Below are 23762 nucleotides of genomic sequence, written 5' to 3'. Positions count from 1 at the left end.
TTGATGACCCGTCATCAGGATAGGTCATCAATGACTGGTGTCGTAGGAAACCCCTTTAATACCACCATATACATGGGGAAAATGGCCATAGTCTGTCTCACAAAGAGAACGCAGCATTGAGTGTGTAGGGTTGGGGTTGGAGGATTGACCACCCATGACCAACATTACTGTTGTCGATCACCTAACCATCTCTATTGACCGGAGGAGAGGCGAGGACTAAATGGTGGAGTCATATACTCAATGTTGCCGCTAGAAAAATATATGCTGTACAGAAAAAAGGAGGTAAATTATATGTAGTATTATGTAGGGAAAAGTTTAGATTACTCACTTCATAAATGTAGTCAAATAGTTCCAGGATAGTCAGGATGCTCGCTCCTATAAACAGTCCCATTTGACCCCCAATGTCACCTGCAGGGGAGATAAGCCACAATCATCATCCCACATGCTGAAAGCTAGAACCAAACCTCAGAAGTTATAGCAAACTATATAGAGAAAGCAGTAAAGTTCCCATTGATGTTCATTTATGTCCCTGATTACATCCCAATGATTAATGATCATTCCACTCCGTTTTTATTTCCACATTTCCCCTATGAAGTAAATGGAAAATATATTAAAGGCGAGTATATGAGCAGCGGTGGTCTAACCCCCGAGACCCTCACTGTCAAAGAAATGAATGAGGCGGAACAGCAATACAACCTAGGGATGAGCCGCTGTGCCTGGATGAAGAGTATAACCTACTTATATATCAGGCTGGACTGGTTCATGTCTCGGGTCTGATTACTCCTTTCACTATCACTGCCCGTATGCTTTTCACGCTGTAATCCCATGTACAGAATAAACTCACCAAGCAGCCCGGCCACCTCGTACGCCTTCCTCTGTTCTATGGTTTCATAGTTCAAAGCTTCGAAGAACACATCCAGGACAAGTATATTCTCCCTGGTAAGAGAGGAAAACAATGGTGTCTTATCTAGTAGCATCTAAATCGCCAAACCAACACAGCTGCCATTTTGTTTTTGGGGAAACAAGTGTCTTGCCAAAAAGTTTTATTTGTAACACTAATATGAAGGCTCAGATGAAATCGCTGCCCCATCTTGTCTACACTGTCCCATCAAAAGCAATTGGATACCTGAGCCAGAATCAAAAGTAGTCATGTGTTAATACTTTGTGGGGATTCCATTGGCCCAAATGATATTTCCATTCTGTGGTACACTGTCTACTAATGTCTGATACACTTCAGCTGGTATTTCCCTCCATTCATTCTGAAGACATCTGGTAAGATCTGTCAGAGAGGATGGACGTTGTTCATATTACCTGACCCTACATTCCAGTTCATGCCGAAGATGTTCAGTAGGGTTCAGGTCGGGACTCAGTGCAGCCAGTCCAATCGTGGAGCAACCACATCCTCAAACCAATGTAACACAGCGTTGGATGTGTGACAAGGCACGTTGTCTTGTTGGAAGTATGGCCGACCATTCCCAGAGTAATATCACATTGTCAGCAGCACATTATTTTCTAGACTGTCAGGGTCACCTCCATGTTCATGGTTCTTGCCACTACAAGCAACAGACCGAGACCATGCCACGTAACACATCCCCAGACCAGAACAGAACCTCCTTCATACTTAACTGTTGGCACAACACACTCAGGCAGAAGGTGTTTGATCCCTATCATCCTCCACACATCGAATTTGAAGATGGAATAGCACAATTCATCACTCCATAAAACGTTCTTCCATTGCTCAACTAGCCAATGACGACGCTCCTTGCACCATTGTAGACGGGCCAATGCATTTTCTTTTTGAGAGAACTCACAATGTGTTGTGAATGAAGGGAAATACCAACTAAAGTGTATCAGACATTACTAGAAAGTATACCACAGAGAATTTACAATGTCATTAGGGCCAAAGGAGGCTCCACTAACATATGTAAATAAATTCTACTTTTGATACTTGTTCAGATGTCCAATTACTTTTGGTAGGGTAGTGTATAGTAAGGCAAGACATTCGCCCATCCCTGTTCCAATATCCATGTCTACATCTCATCCCTCCAATAACTGTATGTGAGAAGCAGCACACGCTTTTACCACAAACTTGGTGGAAAGCGAACAGCTGATGCACGCTCCAAGTAGATCCCGACCACGGATCCAATCTTTCTACTTTCTTTGGAAGTACATCTTATCCCTCATCATATGAATTGTCTCTCTACATCTGGTAGTATTCAATGTAACACTTTGAATAATCTGCTCCCCCACCAGACCCTGTCAGGTATATGTGGGCCTGTGTAGAGGGCCCACATATACCTGTTATTGGTCACAGTAGAAAGGGGATGTGTACAAGTCGGCTCGAGCGCCAGCATAGAAGGCAGTCGGCAATGCTATTCACTCCTGTTGTTGGCTACGAGTGAGACCAGAGTGGAATCGAGGGAGGGAAACACTATATTTTGTCCTTATTTAAAGGGATTTTCAGACCTTTAAAAAAAAACTTGCCCCAGGGTTGGAAATAGGGTAAAAACTAAATGGACATTAAGACACATTACACAGGGTGATTATCACCTAAATAGTCGCTAGAAACAATGAATGTGGGCGATAGTTGACCCGTTGAAATGCGGCCACCGACAAGATACTGAGTGACAAATTGCTCATTTGTTGGAGTCGCTTGGTTTTTAGCTAAAGACCAAGTAACAATCAACCCATGTAAACAGGTAGTCATTCATCTATTTCTGACTGCCTGTTCACAGTGAATAGAGGTGGGTGCCCAGAAGTGATCTCCAGCACACTTTGCCTCCACTGACAGAACGTGTAAAAGCATAGGAGGGAGGGTCATCCCATGTAATGGTAACTTTACTCATATTGTCTCCGGACCAACACCGCCAACCCGGTCACCTCTAAATCATAAAGCAATGCCGCTGTAGCCATGTGCGCATAACTGGCAGCGACTGGCAGCTGTGGCCATGTGAGCGATAACCGTGACGTCATCACCTCCTGTTGCAGTGAGGACCAGAACAGGGGGGATAGGGCCGGCAGTACTAGACAGGATGTAAAGTGGAAGGGTGAGTAATGGCTATTTTAGTTTTTTATGCCATTCCCTACTCTGGAGCAAATCTTTTTCTAAAGATTAGAAAACTCTTTTAGAGAAGTTTGCTGACCTTTTTTCAATGAATGACCTATCCTCTGGATAGGCCATCAGTAGTTGATGGACGGGGCCCCACTGTTTGGGATCCATGTCTATCAGCTGTCAGTGCAGCGGGCTGAATGTTATCATCAGCGGACAAGGGAGTAAGTGAGAGCGCAGGCTTCACTCCCTTTGAAAGCAGTGCCGTGTTGCTATTCTACTTCCTACCCAGGACAGGATGTCTGTAACAAGAGCAGGAAGTGGAATGGAAGACCAGTGGTCCTATTAATTTCATTGGGAGTGAATCCGGGAGCCACACTTTCTTTCCTGTGATGACGTCCCACTTGCTGTAATGGACAAAGGGGCTGGATGATCAGCTGATGGATGGGGTTCCCGAGTGGTGGACCCCCATCCACCAACTACTGATGACCTATAAGGCAATACAACTTTTAAGCCAGTTAGGATGAAGATATTTGTGTGGATGGTGAGCCGAATCCACACAAGGTCTTCATGACAACAGAAATGAGAAAAGTGTGTGTTGTCATTAGAACGTCTCAGGAGTGCAGCCTCATTCTTTGGGCTTTTGGCTTCAAACAATCATTTCCCGTGGTTATAAATCTACGCTAGCAGATCTCTTTACACATGGTAGATTTCTCGGTACATCTCCATCAATGCTCCTCCTGTTTCCCCATCACCACGTTGCGCTTACTACACTCCATACGTACGAAATGTACTTCTCCGACTTGTTAAACTTCTTCTCCAAGTATTTGGCCGACGTCTTGCTGGGGATCTTCACCATGGACAGCTCCTTGTTGTATCGGGTGAGATTACAGGGCATTGTGCACATACAGCTTCCAGCATCCTTCTCTGTAAGTAAACCTTCAGACAGAAGGAAACAGTCATTAGCGGATAGTCATTAACGGGCAGTCATTAACGGACAGTCATTAACGGACAGTCATTAACGGTCATTGATTTCTATCTTCACTGCTCTTAGCAAAAGAGTCCATGCAAATAACGTCAAGTGCAGTAAGCATGGCCGCTCTACCGGCTGTGTGTTGGACGGGGAGGGAGGACGCTGCTGTGTGGGGTTTCGAGGCTTAACGAATTATGCAGCAGATTTGTCCCAAACTGGTTTATGTGTGACAAAAATGTAGGCTGCGGAGAAGATGGCGGATGATGTGGAGCCAGCATGGTCGTAACAGGATTAGGTTTTATGTTCTTATACAAAATCATAAACCAGTAAAGAGCAATACGGGCTGCCCCGCTCACTGGAGGCCCGGGAAAATCAGCTATAACGCCAAGATTAATGAACACATTTTAACCCCTCCAGGACCAGAGACCTTTTATTTTCTTATTTTCGTTTTTTCATCCCCGTCTTCCAAAGTCCAAAACATTTTTATTATTCCATTGTCATTGCTGTATGAGGGCTTGTTTTTTGTGGGACGAGCTAGTACAATTTAATGTACCATATAATGTACTGAAAATCTTTTAAACATTTCGGACTTTTACGTATATGGCGATAACAAATATGTTGTTTTTTTTTAAGTTGTTCAGGTTTTTTAATGGGAAAAATTGGAAAGGGTATTTTTTTCCTTTTAATATTTTTATTTTTTTACTGTTAAAAAACTTCATTAGATATATTTTACATGTTTATTTAGTTCCCACAGGGAACTTAGAATTTGGAAACAATGAGTTCTTGTACTATAAACTGCAATACTTCAGTATTGCAGTATGTAACTTTTTTTTTAATGCTATCTATGAAGCCCTTCCACGAGCAGGGTTTGATAGTCATCTATGTATGGCAGCCAGGGGAGTCTTCAGTAGGCTTTGGGGTGCCATGCTGGCCCATCAGTACTCTGTGATTGTGTTGCTGTGGGGTTCCTTATGGGAATGGGACAGAGTTCCTTCCCCTCAGCTTTTACTGCTCTATGTAAACAATTAAGTGCCATGATCAGAGTGAACTCTGATCGCAGCAGTTGCCAGCAGCTATCAAAAGCAGCTGATAGATGCGGGTATGGAGCAGACTCGGCTCTTGTGCCCACTCCATACACCCTTTACAAAGGGAAGGTTTTAATGAAATTTGGTCAAAGCATACCTTACCAATCAGAATCAGGAAGCCCTGATAGCATAGTCATCGAGCACGCTTTAACCCAACTGCCGCCGTCCACAGTAAGAGACACAGAACGGTTAGTCTGTGCAGCTAGCCTGGCTGTCTCACTCGGCACATCACGCCACCCTGACAGCCATGTTTTTCGGTTATGCAGTTAATAGGACCCTGTGCTGCCTCATGAAGGGGGACATTTACTGGAATAAGCCACAAACTATCCAAGATTTGAAAAGTAACATTGGGCAAAAAATTGCTGCAGTGACGCCGGACTTGCTTACTAGAACATTCAGTAATATGAAGCGTCAGGTTGAGTCATACTTGACCACAAATGGAGGACACTTTCAGCACATTCTAAGGGGTTCTAAATTCTTATTGGGTAATCTAAGGTTTAATCAAATTTCATTAAATATGTTAATTAGTACTGGACTTATAACCGATTTTTCCAGGCTTCCAGCGGGTGGGACACCCCGTGTTACCGCTCCCATTTCAAATGTACATTTATGATTCTCAAAGAGTTTAAGCTGCAACTGTGCAAAAGTATAACATGGAAACAAACTTCCATTGGCAGCCGTAGAGCTCAGACACACGGCTGTGTATTTAGTGGAAAGAATTGGACTGAGTCTTGATCGGAGTTGAAATTAGTATGCGTTAACATGTAGTGGATTGGTGCGGAATCTCCTCACCGGACAAATTTGTAGCATATGGTGCAGATTGTGCTGCAGATCCACAGCAGGCTTTATATGTTCAATTGAAGGTGCGAGGTGTTCTGTTCATCAGCATGAAATACCCTAAAGGAGAATCTGTCATGTTCTCATACCAGTGGGGCCAGGTGCCCAGTTTTGTGGCAGCAGCCCCACTGACTCCACCAATGTCTTTCTTCAGTTCATCCTTCCCTCTGTTCCCCCATATGGCTTTTTTTAGTTTCCCCTCCCAGTGCTGTGAATGTGTCAATTGGGCGGTCCCTACTGCTCAATGTCAATGAAGTCTACTGTTGTCCATTGACAGTGAGCTGAGGGGACCGCCCAATTGACACATTCACAATGCTAGGAATTCAATCAAAGAAGATCCTGTACGGAGGAATGGTGGTGAGGATAAACAAAAGAAAGACATTGCTAAAGTCAGCAGGCTGTGGTTACAAAGTCATGGAGGGGGCCCCGCTGACATGAGGACATCACTAACCCCTTTTAAAGCATATCTAAATTAATTTCAATGGGGCTGACAGAAATTGATCTATGGGAGTCTCAATAAATGTGAATGGAGTGGCACCACATATGTGTGGCCGCTACTCCATTCAATCTCCTCTTCACTGTGGTGTTGGTGGTGGTGGGGGTGGAGGGATCAGCAATCCCCCAATGGGATGGAAAGGGGGCATAGGACCCTTCTTCTTGGGATCAGTGGGGGTCTCAGTGCTGACACCCCCACTGATCATAAATTTTTCTCCCATCCCATAGTAAAATGGACTAATTACGGGCCAGTAAAAAGAAAAGATACGTAATCTATATCGATCGGGGGTTGAGAAAATCAAACTCTTTCTTTCGCTCTTTATTGGACAATCAAATATAATTAAACGTTCTTATGAGGCGGTGAGAAGAGGCGCTAATCACTGAACTGCTTAAATGAGGGAAAAAAATGATTGAAGGCAGAAACAATTACACCCTAATTACTGCTGTTTTTATAATAAACCTCAAGAAATGCGGGCAAAATGACCCGTGAAAGGAAGCGGTTACGACTGGTGTCACCGAATCAGGTTGTGTGTGATCTGCAGGTTACTGGAGCAGCGAGAGCTATGCTGATTGTTCCACACCAGACTTCATCAGATATGCATTGTGTAAGCACTGACGACGCCATTACTTGTATCAGCGCTCAATGGGTCAGATGTATGAGCCGTACATATTAAATACTTTCTCTCCCCGCATATGATTAAGCAACAGATGATTGCACTGCCCTAAGGGAACATCAAGAAGTTGCACTGTCTTATGCTGGAGAAATACAAGGAGGGAATTGACTTGCTAGACAGTGCAATACCTGCGGAAGTGAAAGAAGTCAAAATTTATGGAGGCGCACACTTCTAAAAGGGGTATTCCAGGCATTTACTATTGAAGACCTATCGTTGATTGGCAGGGGGTTAGTCACTCAGGATCCCCGCCAATCAACTAATCTTTTGGCCCGTTATCAATGCAGTAGGATGGACACCGTCATACATGGTCAGAGCCGGAAGTGTAATAAGAGGCACCCGCCCCATTGATTTCACGGAAGTAAAGCCTTCTAGCTCTGATCACCGATGTTGATGTCCTGTTCCACTCCACTGACAACAAACCCAAATGATCTGCTGATGGACACAGATCCTAAGAGGCTCACCCTCTTGCCAAGTCCTTATTGCATATAGCCCCGGGTTCTAAGGAAATTAAGTAACGTGATAGACAGACCATTGTTTCTTATATTTAAGGTCTCGATAGTGACAGGAGCTGTTCCACTGGATTGGTGCATAACAAATCTGGTGCCAATATTGAAAAAGGGAGGGGAAAGTGAACCTGTTAACTACAGGCCAGTGAGTCTGACTTCTGTTGTGGATAAAATGTTTGAAGGGTTTCTAAAAGATGCTAATCTGGAGGACCTCAAGTAAAATGGCTGTATAACTCCATATCAGCATGGGCAGGGGGGTAACTATAGGTGATTCCGAGGATGCTGTGGCAGTCAGGCCCTGAAAACTTAGGGCCTGTCTTCTCCACATACAGAGCCCAGTACTATTAATAAAGCATTATAGTTGGAGGCCTTGCTACAGATTTTCTATTGGGGCCCAGAAGCTTCAAATTATGCCTCTGAGCATGGGTTTATGAGAGATCGCTCCCGTCAAGCTAATCTGATCAGCTTCTACGAGGAGATAAGTTCTAGACTGGACCAGGGAGTCACGGGATCTTCTGTATCTGGACTTTTCCAAAGTGTTTGATACTTTGCCGCATAAAAGGTTGGCATATAAAATGAGAATGCTCGGTCTGGGGGAGAATCTGTGTAAGTGGGTAACTGGCTCTGTGATGAAAAGCAGAGGGGGGTAAAAAAATTGTACATTCTCTGATTGGATCACTGTTACTAGTGGGGGACCAAAACATTGTGGAGGGACTGTGCAGTAAAATAGCAATATTAGAGGATGATGCAAAACTATGCAAAGTAATTAACATAAGAGAAATCAGAATGTGGATCTGGGTAAGTTGCGGCCAAATAGGATCATGGGGGGCATCAGAAGAGGTCTAGGGCCACATGACAAGAACCTTTTTCTTCCTCTTTACAAGTCACTGGTCAGATCACACATGGAATGTTGTGGACAGTTTTGGGCACCGGTACTCAAGAAGGACATATCAGAGCTTGAGCGGGTAAAAAGATGGGCAACTACAGTAATAAATGGAATGGGCGGACTACAATAGCCAGAGGGATTATCAGAATTGGGGTTATGTAGTTTAGAAAAAAGACGGCTGATAGATGACCTGATAACTATGTATAATATATCAGGGGACAATACAGAGATCTGTCCCATGATCTGTGTGTACCCAGGACTGTAACGAGGGGGCGCTCTCTACATCTAGAGCAGGGGTGTCAAAGGGCGATTTATAAGGGCTCATTCACACGGGCGTATTTGTGCTCCATATTACGTGTATATTTTTTATGCGCATAATATGGAAAGTTTAGACATACGTTGTTTACATGTGTACTTAACACCCGTGAAAATAAAATCGCAGTATGTTGCATTTTGTCCATATTACTGATTGAAATTGATCATTAAAGTCAATGGGATCACGTAAATACTCATTGAATATGCATAATAAATGCGTATTCACTGCATACTTATGCATGAAGGCTGAAGAAATCTATGGGACCTTCTTGCAGTTTTTTTTTGCGCACGTGAAAAACACAGTGAATACATGTTACAAAAAAACATGCAAGAAGCTACGATTTAGGGCGCCCACCCACTGGCGTTTTTTTTTCCCTGTGAAATTCGCAGCATTTTTTTTCTGCAGGGGTCTATGGGACTTGTAATGTTAAAATCGCGATCGCGCAAAATCGCAATTTACCGCGATTCGCGGTAAATTGCGATTTTGCGCGATCGCGATTTTAACATTACAAGTCCCATAGACCCCCAGGAGAAAAAAAATGCTGCGAATTTCGCAGGGAAAAAAAAACGCCAGTGGGTGGGCGCCCTTACACTGTGGATATTCACAGCCCTAAATGTAACTACTCCTTCTCAGAGCTCTCTGCACTATGATGGGGTTTCTTCCCTGCCACCTCTTTAGCACCAAGCTTCCTAACTTGGGGGCTGGCTAGGGTGCCGGGTAAGGCTGTCACAACTGTGTGACATCTTATGGGTGAGTGCATAGTCTTGTGATTTCAAACACATTGAAGTAGGATTCCCATGATTTAAGGGGTTGTCCCGCGCCGAAACGGGTTTTTTTTTTTTTCAACCCCCCCCCGTTCGGCGCGAGACAACCCCGATGCAGGGACGTACAGGAAGCTTACCGGAGCGCTTACCTTAATCCCCGCGCTCCGGTGACTTCTATACTTACCTGTGAAGATGGCCGCCGGAATCCTCTTCCTCCGTGGACCGCAGCTCTTCTGTGCGGTCCATTGCCGATTCCAGCCTCCTGATTGGCTGGAATCGGCACGTGACGGGGCGGAGCTACACGGAGCCTGCATTCTGCACGAGCGGCTCCATTGAAGAGAGCAGAAGACCTGGACTGCGCAAGCGCGGCTAATTTGGCCATCGGAGGGCGAAAATTAGTCGGCACCATGGAGACGAGGACGCCAGCAACGGAGCAGGTAAGTAAAAAACTTTTTATAACTTCTGTATGGCTCATAATTAATGCACAATGTATATTACAAAGTGCATTAATATGGCCATACAGAAGTGTATACCCCCACTTGCTGCCGCGGGACAACCCCTTTAAGTTTACAGGAAACAGCAAATACGACCTGTTTCTCATCAGAACATAATTCTTGGTAATTCTTCTTCTGCTCTCCGAGGAAGCATTGTGTTCTGATCTGCAATGCATGGTATTGGCTGCTTCCTGTAAACTCAATAATGTGTTCATTCTACTTACCGGAATCTAGTGCCAGGGAAATGCCGATCCACAAAGTGGTAGCACTCTACTTGAATCATAAATGTTAGGTGGCCGCCATTGGCCCTAAAGAACTTAACCATTCGTCTAGAATGGTGACTATTTATATGTGGGCTCTATGGAAAGAGTTAAGGAGTATAGACATTGCTACAGCTGATCACTATTGGAGAGGAGGAGATGCTACTGTAACCAGAAAGTGGATTCATCTACTCATCCGATAGATGGTCATTAGGGAGTCCTAATGTAGACATTGATCTGAGCTGTTATATTAGAACATAACTATGTTGGGGATGAATAGATTCTCTGTTCCTGGGGTGATGATGCAAGTGCATGAGGGAGGGAACGGCATTATAAATGGATGAGATGAGCCCTGATGATTCATCCCCTGAAGATGCTGGAAAGTAAAACTTCGGTAATTGGGCTCACACGGACTTTCGGCTTTTAAAACCCCAATTCCAAAACAGTTGGGACGCTGTGTAAAATGTAAATACGAGACAAAAAAGAATGCAATGATTTGGAAATCTCATCTAGCCATGTTTTATTCACAACAGAATACATATCAGAAGGGGACAGGGAGATATTTTTCCATTTAAACTTAAAAAGTAACTCATTTAACCCTTTGCAATCCAATTTTGGATTCAGGGTTTCCTAGGGGGCTTTCTCTTTCTGCTATTATACAATGGTGCCATCTGCTGGCTTGAGCCAGTACTGCGGTATGGGAGATGCTGGAGAGGCCCCCGACAGCAGAGCAGCCAGTAATCTACAGTAAGAATACCCTGCCGGATGTCTTCCGACATTGGAAGCTGTACAGGCTTCAATCAGAATGTCTTTAGACGTCAGACAGTGGATTGGAAAGGTTTAAAAATTGATGACAGCAACACATCTCACAAAAGTTGGGACAGGGGTAGCAAAAGGCTGGAGAAGTAAGTCGTAGTAATGAAAAACAGCTGGAGGGTCAATTTTCTACTAAGTCACATGACCGTGTAAAAAAGAACATGTTAGAGAGGCAGAGTCTCCCAGAAGCAAAGATGGTGAGAGGTTAACTAATCTGTGAGTCTAAAAACTGTGCAACAATTCCAGAAAAATGTTCCTTAATGCAAAATTGGGAAGATTTTGAATATCCCACCAACTACAGTACATAATACCAAAATATTCAGAAAATCTGGAGAAATTCATGCGCACAAGGGACAAGTGTAGTGGCCCAGAGTTAGTGGGGCCCCTCCATAATATTATATGTCTGTCTCGTGCCATTGTCTTGTCAGTGTCTTGTTCACGGAATGCATTTGATTTATGTATATGGAATGGTTGCAGGACTGAAAGGGTTAACGTCTGGTATGTTCTGTCCTGTCTAGAAAATGTATTGGATTCAGTTTATCGTTTTGTGGTCACGTGATTAGGATATAAGTATATGTGTTTGCAAGAATGCAGGTGAGAGAAAAGAAGAAAAAGCGAGAAAGGAGGAAAAAAAGGAAGAAAGAGAAGAGTGAAGTGACTGGGTGAGCCACACAGACATCGGACAGATCAGTCTGTGTGGGGAAGCATCGAGGAGGCTGAGCGACTTCTTTGCACTCAGCCTGGGCCCATTCGACCCAGGAGGCCTCGGTACTTCTACTGAGCGCTGAGAGAAGGACTGACCACTTCATAGCAAGAAGAGGAGAGAGAGAGAGAGGGAGAGAGAGAGAGAGAGAGTGTTTGCCGATAGAGAGAGAGTTTACCAGGAGAGGAATTACACAGATAACTTGAACTGTGGATTATCCAGATGCCTCAATAGTCCTCCCGGTTGCACCACTTTGATCTGTGGTTTCTGCACCAAGACTGTTTGTTTAGATCTGAGTTCAAGAGTTTACAGTAAACAAGTAGAACCGACCGCTCTTGTTCAGAAAGTTACCCTGTGTGTGGACTACTTTATTACATCTGAAAGATCAGAGGATGGAGCGGTTGCGTCACGAGTGACAACTAGACTTAAGGTAACTCCCGTTACTACCCCCCTGTGCTCTTCCCCAGCGGTAACGTGGTCAGGTCCAGAGCTACCCTCATGGGAGGAGATGGTAGAACCCTGTGACAAGGCCTTTCTCTACCCTGCTGTCTCCTCGACTGTGGGCCCACTCCTCGGACGCTGCACAAGGCCAACGGACAATATCGGATGCTTGAGATCTACGGCCCTCAGGCGGCACTGCATTAAAAACAGGAATGATTCTTTAATGTAAATCTCTGCATGGGCGCAGGAATACTTCCAGAAATCCTTGTCTGTGTCAGTTCGTTGTCCAATCCACAAATACAAGTTAAAGCAGTATCATGTGATATGTGTTCTATTGTGCATACATTACGGTTAGATGAGATCTCCAAATCATTGCATTCTTTTTTTTCATAACTTTTTTATTTAAATTTTACTCAGCAGCCAAACGTTTTTGGAATTGTGGTTGTGGATATGATGTTTAAAAGCTTTTATCTTGTAAGTGTAACCATTAAATTTCTTCTAAATGAACCGGATAGCAAAATGGAACGCTAACGAAAACCATAGTTTCCTTATTTTGTACGAATCCAGTAAACAGACCCATTAAAACGGTTTCTATCAGTTTGTTTCCATTTGCTTCCATTTACATCTGTTTTTAACGGATTTGTTTTTATTTTTCTCTTTTGCCTTCCTAATCCTCTGCGCATGCTCATTTAACCACTTAAAGACCAAGCACAGAAGTACGGCGCTGGATTAAAGCTCCTGCAATCAAGCAAGAGCAGGTCGAGCCCCCGAAGGAGAAGCGGCTTTTAACTGCTTCTGCCTTCTCCTTTACATGCTACATAGCACTCAATGAGCGCTATGTACTAAAGAGGGAAAGCAGAATTTTTACTTCCGGCATTCGATCTGGTGATCACGTGACCACCAGGTGTGCCCTGCTACGGCAGTGCTGCAGAGGCTTAGCAGACCCTGAACAACTCTGTTAGTGACAGATGTCACTACAGGGGAATGTTTTACCTGTAACCGAGGCTCCTATGGATGCCCCAGCTACAGTGGAATAGTGTGAAATAAAAAAAAGGCAATGTGAATGACCCCTGGAGTTGTTATATGATGTCATGGGGGACATGGATGGTAAAAACAAATAGTTACAAAAGTAAGTAAAAAATTACTGAATGGTGTTAGTTTTCTCTTCCTTAGGCCTCATGTCCACGGGTGGGTCGGATTCCACATGTGGAATCTCGCACGGATTCCGGCCGCTGACCATGGCGAGAGACCCTGCTTACCAGCTGGCATGGTCCGTGCGGACACCTCTTCTTCTGGGTTATCTGTACTGCAGATGGTCCACATGTCTCGCTGTCGGACATGCGCATTACAGATTTTTTTTTAATTCTCCTGCTTTTCTCGGGAAACCCACAGCCCGTTCGTGGTGACATTTGTGGACAGGCTGCGGGTCGAACGGCTTCCATTGACTTTACTGGAAGCCGTCCGTGTGGGAACCGCACTGAAATGGAGCATGCTGTGATTTGTTTTCTGGATCAAAGGGCCCGCAAATGAAATCTGCATGCTTTAATTCCGGTGCGGACGCCTGTGCTTCCCTATGGTCAGCTTGAACTGCGGATCATCCCTGCGGGTTCCCCCGCGGATTGTGCAATTCAAACCCACCTGTGGACATTGGACCTTAGGCCGCCTCATGACCACCATAGATGCACATGAGTATTATATTTAGGCCCTAGTCCTTAATAAACAGTGTGAGACCATTGAATGATATTAGCAGGGGCCTAACTATAGGGGATGCAGGGGATGCAGTTGCACCCGGGTCCAGGAGCCTTAGGGGGCGTATAAGGCCTCTCTTCTCCATACAAGGAGCCTAGTAGTATGAATAAAGCATTATAGTTGGGGGCCTTGTTACAGATTTCGCATTGTAGCCCCGAAGCTTCAACTTACGCCTCTGATATTAGCCACGCCCCTTTCTTACATCATTTGAAGAAGAAAAAAAAGATGGCGCCCGCGACTTGTGCATTTTTTGATCATAAAACATTAAGTGTGCCTGAATGAATCCATCTAAGCTCCGGTTGAGGTCTGCAGAGGTCTATAGCTGGGAGGAATGGGATTATCGCCACATTATTTATTCATCCTCAGATACCGTGTGCGCCTACCATTTCCATCCCATGAAAAATGCAAATACCCAGAGGTCTGTGTGTATAAATGAGCGGCGCGCACGGAGCTGATTCTGTGTGTGTAGCTGTGAGGTGCATGACTCACTCAGGGCCGGCTCCGCACATTCCTTATACTGCTCCGGCGTGCAGAAGGGAGCGTCACCTGCAAACCCAAAGACATCGTGTATCACAAGCGTGCCGTCAGACATACAGAATACAAAAATACATACAGAAATGGGGGGAAACCAATTCCCCGGACTCATAGGATGGACCCCTATATCTGCGGTGCCCGCCTCACCTGGCATGTGGACCATTTTGCAGTTGCAGTTCTCGACGATGTATCTGGTCTCACAGTCAATCCTGCATGCTGAGATGCTGTACACCGGGAAGAAGTCCGAACCCAGGTCGGAAAATCGACAGACACCCCAAGGAGAAGGGAGGTACGTCAGCTGGGAGGGAAGACCAGAATGTCGAGGAGATGGAGAAAAGGGAAAAAAACAAGAAAAATTAGTACAACTGGTTATTGCCATTATTGTCTACAATCTACATTAACTGGCCACTATATAAGAGACACCCGCCGGAACCTCCCTGTATGGATATTATCTATGTGACCCCGGAGTGCAGTATAAAATGACATCCCGGATCAGTTTCAGTGTGAATCTACATTAGATGGGAAAATTCTGCAATCTGGGCAACTTCCAACGAGGTCTGGCCATCGGGGCCAGACTAGCCGGGGCCGGGATGTCACTGCCAACCTTGTGAGGTTTTCTCATGTTACGGTGTAGAGAGTATATGGAGAATGGTGTGATCGAGGAAAAACATCCAGTGAAAGGGGATCCTGTGGACAGGAACAACTCAGCACTATAAAGGGGTCAGAGGAGGATGTCAGGAATCATTAGGACAATATGTGGTGCAGTCAACAGCAGTCAAGTGTAACTCTGTAACTAACGTGTCAAAACACACAACTCGACATTCCTTAGCACAGATAGGCTATAACAGCGGACAACCAGTTCCAGCACCATTGTGTCTAAGAGAAACAGAAAGCTGAGACTCCAGTTGGCGAAAAAGTGCAAAAATTGGATCACTGAGTAGTGGAGAAACATCACCTGGTTTGATGAATACAGATTTCTGTTGCTGATAGGAGGTCAGAATTTGGGACAAGCAGCATGAATCGATGACCCCTTCCTGTCAGCTGGTCAGAAGATCTCAGCACCTCCATCTAATTTTTGGCAACACCTAAAAGCTTCCTGTCCGCAGGGGCCGATATTCTTGCAGAACGATGTCATCACCTACTGGAATATATGCTACAACAGATTGCTGCGGTTCTAAAGGCCAAAGGAGGTCCAACCTGCCACTAGGTGGAGGTCTCTAATAAAGTGGCCATTGAGCGTATAACTGGTGAGCGATGAGAAGAATCAGCAAGTATATCTGGCAGCACAAGGCAGCAAGTAGTAGTCACACTCCATCCAGCACATATGCTTTTCTCCACGGGGATCAGCCATTGCGAGTGCTGTTTAAATTCACCATGTGGCTAAACTCCTTTTATTATTATGTATAGATGCCAGGTAAGACATGTGCCAAGACAAGTGTGGTGGCACCAGCCAGTGATTATACTAGATGCTGCCAACATGTTGATGATCTCCCTTTTGTTTACATTCATCTATCACATACGATGCATTCAGAAAGTCTTCAGATCCTTTCACTTTTTTGCATCTCGTCATGTTGTGAACTTGTGCTAAAAAAAAAAAAAAAAAAGTCACCCCCCCATTATTCTGCACTCAGTACCCCAATGACAAAGTGTAGACAGAATGCTAGAAATCTTTGTAAATTCTCGAAAAATTAAAAACTAACATGGACATAAGTATTCACACCCTTTAGTATGACACTCTAGCTCTGGGGACCTCCTGTTTCTGTTCATCATCTTTGAGATGTTTCTACACCTTGATTGGAGTCACCTGGGGTTAATTCAGTTGATTGGACATAATTTTAAAGGACACCCCCTGTCTATATAAGGTCTCACTGCTCACAATGCATATCAGAGCCATAACCAAGCCATGAGGAGGAAAGGACTGCCTATAGAGCTCAGAGACAGGATTGTGTGGAGGCGAAGATCTGCAGAAGGCTACAAAAAAAAATTCTGCTGCACCGAAAGTTCCCAAGAGCACAGTGGCCTCCATAACTCTCACATGGAAAGAGTTTGGAAGAATCAATACTCTTCCTAGAGCTGCCGACCCACCAAACTAAGTAATCAGGGCGAAGGGCCTTGGTAAGAGAGGTGATCAAGAACAAATGGTCAGTCTGGGTGAGCTGCAGAGATCCTGTGTGCAAATGGGAAAAACTTCCAGAAGGTCAGTCATCACTGTGGTACTTCGCCAATCTGGGCTTTATGGTAGAGTGACCAGATAGAAGCCTCTCCTCAGTAAAAGACACATGAAAGCTGCCTGGAGTCTGCCAAAAAGCACCTATAAGTCTGTTAGACTGTGAGAAACAAGATTCTCTGGTCTGATGGAACCAAAATTGAACTTTTTGGCCTCAATTCTAAGCGTTATTGTAGTGGCCCGAAGTACATATATCTGGCCCCTCCATAACTGTCATACATGTCATGTCTTCTATGTGAATGCTCTGTGCAAATTGTCTTGTCTTTAGTTATGCGTGTTGCACAGCTGCAGCATGTAAGAGGTTAATGTCTATAAATGTCTAGGATATATCTGGAAATTGTAACGAATTGTCTTGTCACGTGGGTATGCAGGATATATATAGGAGTGCAATGTGTGCAAGAGGAGTTCCATTTTCTCCATTGTTAGTGTGTGGAGGAAGAGTGCCATCCACATGGGGGTACCTTCAACCCTCATGTGTGAAGGATGAAAGAAGAGGAGTGGTACCCAAATGTTCCAACTCCAGGTCCCCTACCCTAAGTAAGGGTGAGAGAAGGAGCCTGCCATGCAGTGTCCACCTGCACGTGAGTGTCAATAGAGTGTTGTGTCCTCCTCCGGTGTGTGTGTCCAGGAGCGGAGTCGTACAGATAACTAGGACTGTAGATCCGGTGTCATCCTGTATCCCGGAATGTGTATGTCCAGGAGCAGAGCCATACAGATAACCTAGACTGTAGGCCCGGTATCATCCTGTATCCCGGAATGTGTGTGTCCAGGAGCAGAGCCCTACAGATAACCTAGACTGTAGGCCCGGTGTCATCCTATGTCCCGGAGTGTGTGTGTCCAGGAGCAGAGCCATACAGATAACCTAGACTGTAGGCCCGGTGTCATCCTATGTCCCAGAGTGTGTGTGTCCAGGAACAGAGCCATACAGATAACTAAGACTGTAGGCCTGGTGTCATCCTGTGTCCCGGACTGTGTGTGTCCAGGAGCGGAGTCATACAGATAACCTAGACTGTAGGCCCGGTGTCATCCTGTGTCCCGAAATGTGTGTGTCCAGGAACAGAGCCATACAGATAACTAAGACTGTAGGCCTGGTGTCATCCTGTGTCCCGGACTGTGTGTGTCCAGGAGCGGAGTCATACAGATAACCTAGACTGTAGGCCCGGTGTCATCCTGTGTCCCGAAATGTGTGTGTCCAGGAACAGAGCCATACAGATAACTAAGACTGTAGGCCTGGTGTCATCCTGTGTCCCGGACTGTGTGTGTCTAGGAGCGGAGTCATACAGATAACCTAGACTGTAGGCCCGTTGTCATCCTGTGTTCTCCTCCCTGACCTTTTTGAACTGCTCTTTCTGCACTGGTGTGTGAAGTTTTAAGGTGGAGAAGTAAAGTTCCAGTCACTGCCTATTCCCAGTGTTTAAGGTTCCTAATTCCACTGTGTGTGGACTCTCTTATTTGCCCGTCACACACCTAACGGAGTAATGAACGGTGGCATCACCCGTGACAACTCTTCAGATCCACCACACCACTTTTCAGGTAACCACTGTGCCAGCGTTGCCTGAAAAAGGCCTCGCAGTACTTGTGCCGAGGTTTCCTCAGAGAAGCAGTTGATAGAGCCACCTTAACAAGTGCCAACTCTACCCCCCCGCCATCTCCTCAGCGTGTGTCTCGTGCCTCGGTCACTGCAGGTACGTTGCCTTATGTCTGAAGGAAACCAGGGTGTGAATACTTATGGGGTACTGAGTGCAGAATGATGGGGAAAACTTGAATTTTTAAAAATTTGCATAAGGCCACAACATACCAAAATCTAAAAAGAAATTAAAAGGGTCTGTAGGCTTTCCGAAAGCATTGTATATGGCGGCATGTGCCGTAACGTCCCGCCGGGACTTGTACATCTTTCCTGCAGTGCTTACCATAAAAGCCACCCTACTCTGCCCCCGCCGTCGGGGAGGCGCTGCTCCCGCTCCCTACAGTCTTCAGCGGGCTGCATTGAGTAATTGGAGTATGGAAAAAAATGATTAGCGGTAATTTGTATGACAAGCGCGGTTTGCTCTGAGTGTATAGACTAATGCATATGTGCGTGGATGGAAATAGAATTTATTATGCCAGTGTCACATCCAACCAGAACGAGCTCCCGCCTGGTAATATATGTGCGAGCAGCTGCAGGAGAGCGTGCGCGGCGCGCCGTCCCCAGCCGATCCCTCCCTGGGTCTTCCATCTCTGAATATTTCATAGCTACATCTTCTTCACTTAAACGGCAGCTCTCTGTCTTGTCTGGTTACTTTAGCGCTAATAGCTTTACCACTTACGTTTCACAAAATTAAGCAATTGCTCTTAACCCTTCGCAGCGGGGGGTATTCTACTCGGCATCTAACAGCGGGTTACGTGTGAATGCAGCTCTGTCAATCCTAATTGCGTTCAGAGGAGTCGCGTATCAAGAGCTTCGTAAACAGATGCATTCCCATGGCGAAAACGTTTAACCGTATCGTACCGCGGCGAACCCCGACAAGGAGGCCAAGGAGCGTCAAAAGCTTGCTGCAGCATCTCTGTCTGTTAACCGTGAAGAGCCCATGCACACAGGCGTATGCTGTCCGGCATAGGGGGAACTAAAAGCCCATATTGGATCTGCGTTTTTTGACCCGCGTACTGCGCACCAATATAGGCTATGGGGATGTAACATATGCAGCAAATGCGCGTGTTCATACGTGTGTATTTGCTGTGTATTACATATTTTATGCACGTGATATATGCATATAAGGGCGGACTCACATGGGTGCATGCGCAAAAACGCCTGCGTTAGCACAGCGCATTTGCGCAATGAACGATGAACTTTTGCACACGTTACTGTACTTTTTGCACACGGAATGCATGGTGCACTACCACGCTCCGATTTAGGCCGCCTGTGCACGGGCGCTTTTGAATTGCGTTCCCAACTGCGATAATCCGGCCGTGGGGAACGCAGTGCACGCTTTCCATAGCGTTGCTATGGAAAGTGCAGACCCCCTGTCCACGAGCGGAGAATCATAGCGATTCTCTGCTTGCGGCCGGCAAATTGCCGCAATTTTCCGCGGTGAGCGGATCTGTCAGATAGGCTCACCACGGAGAGCTGTCTGCTGGCTTCTGCTTCCAGGCGGCGGCTCCTGTGACGCATCTCCGCCGCGGGATACCGCAACGCCCGTGGACAGGCAGCCTTAAAAGGTTGTTTTGACCAGTGAGTTCCAGATGTGTTCATTTTGTCATGGAATTGCGCAGCGTATTACACATCTGAGCGTGCATTTACACACCTACCATAGACTTCTATTGGACCCTTGGTGCGAAAATGAGCACAACAATAGAGCATACTCCTTTTTTCTACACAAGGATATGCGAACAAACACATTGCCTTTAAGGATTACACACAAAGACGCAATTGCGCGCTAAAACCTTGCATGTGCAATACGCAGAGAATAGAGCCCATTGATTACAGAGGGTTCCTTCACATGAGCGCATTTTGTGTGCGCATTTCACTGGTGCACAAAAATACGCTGCATTTCAAAATTCGCTTAAACGATATCTTTTGAGTGATAATCGCGTGTAAATGCTACCATCGTTAACTTTTCGGTCGAACGATGATAGTTTAAAATCTATCGTTCAGCCGGCCAGCTGATAGCAGGGAACGCACTCTGTGATTCTCCACGGGAGCGCTGATAACAATGTTTTCAGCTGCTGTCCTGCAGCAGAAGAAAGGGACTGTATGCAGATAACAGACCACATGCTGTTATCTGCATGCAGCAAAGGGAGGCTCATTTACATGCAAATGAAGCTATTAAGCTGCTAATGGGTACTTATGCAAAGTGATGGTTCAAACTGTCATTCTCCCTATCTTTTGAACGAATTTTGAGCGGTCATCTTTGTGTGTAAATGGGGCTTAACCTGTGGACATAAACAACTTAACACTAAAAGGGGTCAGAGGAGGACTTCAGGAATCGCTTTGATGAAGAGGTGCTACACCGTTTGGCAAACCTCAGCCAAATACAATACTGGTGCTTCGATTCATGTGTCCGAATGCAGAACTTGTCATTCCTTAATGTAAGAGGGTTGTTAAAAAAAAGGGTCAGAAACTAGATAAAGGTTTATCTTGTCGTATAAATGGGGGTATGTTTCTTTAAAAAGTTATTGTACGATGAGATGGCACGGAGAAAGTCTTGTGAGAGCCCGGCACTTTGTGCAGTACATAAGTACTAAGTGCGCAAGCGCTTGCTGCGTAGTGTTGTTGGAGTAAGCATCTGAAGTGCTTGAGGGACGCTAATGAGGGTAGAACTAATAAGTGGTCCCCTGTGGCAAAGTGTTGGCACCCATACGATCCTTGTGGAGGACTCTACAGCGGAGACTGCCCGTAAAAGCCGAGGGGGCCAAAGGCCTCATGCACACAGGAAGATTTGATTTGCGGAATCCGCGATCACCACCCGCGCGGGAGATCCGCTCTACTAGTCGCCCATAGGAAAGCATGCAGCTTCCTCAGCTCCCACACACATGCGGATTTGATTTGTGGATTCCGCATGCAGAAAAGAAATTGCAGCATTCTTTATTTTACCACAGATTCGGCGCGGATGGGCTCCATTGATCTCTAGCGAAGCAAGTGACCCACAGTGCATCCGCAATTCAATTGCGGATGCATTGCGGATTTGTAGGTAGATACCTCTCTGGTTGCTTGGAGATCAAACAGGGAGGTGGGGAGGAGGGGGAGTCACTTTGGCTTGCGTTTTTTTTTTCCCCACGCGGATGATCCGCTGTGCATCCATGTGGAAAAACGATTGTATCCTCGATGATTAAAAATCATTTCCGCACTGACTCGCAGGTCTTCCGCTACAGAAATCCGTGCGTGCCGTGTGCATGAGGCCTTACACAGAGACCATACCACCGTGCCTTCTCATCACTCGAAGCCTTGTACCAGAGGGAAGAGTCATCCTGTACTGTGTGGGGAGTTGATTACAAATTTTGCAAGCAGTGATGCCATAACCTCGCTCTAGTTCTCGCCACTGCTGGCCAACACCAGCTTCTGGGAATTGTGGGCAAGTGGCCAGTTCCCAGTCCACTCTGAACCGGCTTATTGAAATACCAGACTCTTACCACCGACTGCTCTATAAAATTACCACATATGGGTTATAAAAAGGGGCATAACTACAAGGGTTGCAGGGGTAACAGTCACTACCGGGCCCTGGAGTCTTAGGAAACCAAAGACCCCTCCATCACATAAGAAGACTCTAAGGGTAGGGGGCCCTTTTTGCATCTTGGCCCAAGATCTTCCAGTTACGCCTCTGGCTATAACAGCAGACGACCAGTTCCAACGCCATTACTGTCTAAGAGAAGACGAGACTCCAGGGGCAAAAAGGCGCAATATTGATGGCAAGTCAGAATGTATCGTGCATATTTACGTTGTATTTACATGATCCCATCAACTTTAATGGGCAGTTTTGGTCTGAAACATGGACCGAAATAGGACATGCTGTGATTTTTGTCACATACCCCAGTAGAAGTCCATGGGGTTTATGCAGTTAGTATTACGGATGTATATAATGGGCACATAATACAGAGGGCAAATACACCAGGGTGAGTGTCATACACCAGTGTTCAGTAGTAGTGTTGAGAACTCAACCAGTAGAACTCTGTTTTGGGTAGAATTTTGCTAAGTATGTGCCGGACCAAACGTTTGGCAAAGTTCGATTCGAAACATGGCTCTACTGGATTGGTTCACCCAACACTACTAATGATTATGTACACAGCATTACTATATAGATTAACCAGGTGCTATACATACGCAATATGTGCTCAGTGCATATAAGAACAGCGTTCAGTGTTTGCAGCCAACTATGGTCCTTTTTGGCAAGTGATGGAGAACGGGCATTGTGATCTCCAGCTGCAGGTTAGTATCAGACGTAATCAGCAATGTAAGCTGATGGACATGCGGCCCACCTCCAGGAGTCTGAACCCAGCATGACATCCTCTATTATATATGCCGTCCTTCTACAGAATGGCTTCTCCCCCAAATTACACGTATCAGTGTCTGGAGACATACCTGCTGCTATGTACAGCCCAGCGACTGCCATGCATTCACACTCTCTGCTTGATAATTTGCACTCTCCCGTTCTACATTGCTTGTCTTCTCTCAGCTTCCAAAGAATGGTAAATCCGGATCGAACGTAATAAATTGTTCTTAGAAGATAGATATACACACAATATTCTAACGCATCGAACAAGAAATGGGGGGATGGGAAATCTGACCCTAAACCTCTGCCTAAAAATGGAGTGCCTGCACTGATGAGTGCGACCCCACAGCAGTAACCTATGGGTGACCTTGAGTTTTCCTTTGGGTGACAGGGACGCATGGCACTCAAACCTATAAATGACCACTAAGGAAACAGGACAGCAAGGTGTTAACGACTTCACAGATGATAAAGTGAATGAGTAGCTAACCTAGCTTTGACTTCAGATTCAAGCCAGGCAGGGAATCACAGACTAGACCAAAAAATCTTCCAGACAGAAGTCCACAGACCAGGAATACCTTCAGATATGTCTTTACAGACTTGACCAAAAAGTATAACCAGCTCCTCTCAGAGGAGGAGCCAGAATATATGTACAAAGGCTAGTGCTGATTGGCTGACTGAGCTGTAACACCTCCCAACCAACCAATCCACTCCTACACAGGTAGAGGACCAGCGCCAGAATGACAGCGAGCATGGGAAGATCATGTGGGCCGGGGCTAATGCAATGACATCAACTGAATCCCGTTCCTTCAATGGCACAGTCACGCTGTGACCAAGGGTCCTTTACATTTACAGATGTCTCAGTGATGATGAGCGCTATTAGATGGTTTTTCCGTGCTGAAGTCCCGAGCTTTAGCTGTAATCTTTCCGTGCCAAACGAGAGGGAATGAAAATATGCACCACTGAAGAGAGATATGAGGGAAAGCCCCTTCA

At 45.6% G+C, this 23762-nt stretch overlaps 1 protein-coding gene across 2 annotated transcripts in view; it reads right to left on the bottom strand.

The window, feature by feature from the left end:
• LOC136588666 (acid-sensing ion channel 2-like) overlaps positions 1-23762 on the bottom strand; it is a 785500-nt gene that overhangs the window by 10623 nt on the left and 751115 nt on the right. For both annotated transcript variants that reach the window (XM_066588061.1, XM_066588060.1), the window contains exons 4-8: positions 14730-14880; positions 14538-14594; positions 3835-3988; positions 845-936; positions 329-408 (exon numbers count right to left, since the gene is read on the bottom strand). In XM_066588061.1, the coding sequence (XP_066444158.1) occupies positions 329-408; positions 845-936; positions 3835-3988; positions 14538-14594; positions 14730-14880 (534 nt within the window). The remainder of the gene's footprint in view (positions 1-328; positions 409-844; positions 937-3834; positions 3989-14537; positions 14595-14729; positions 14881-23762) is intronic.

This window comes from Eleutherodactylus coqui, chromosome 13 (genome assembly GCF_035609145.1).
Source record: "Eleutherodactylus coqui strain aEleCoq1 chromosome 13, aEleCoq1.hap1, whole genome shotgun sequence".
Lineage (NCBI taxonomy): Eukaryota > Metazoa > Chordata > Amphibia > Anura > Eleutherodactylidae > Eleutherodactylus > Eleutherodactylus coqui.
Note: the sequence above shows the minus strand (reverse complement) of the source record. Positions and strands in the feature narration are given on the sequence as shown.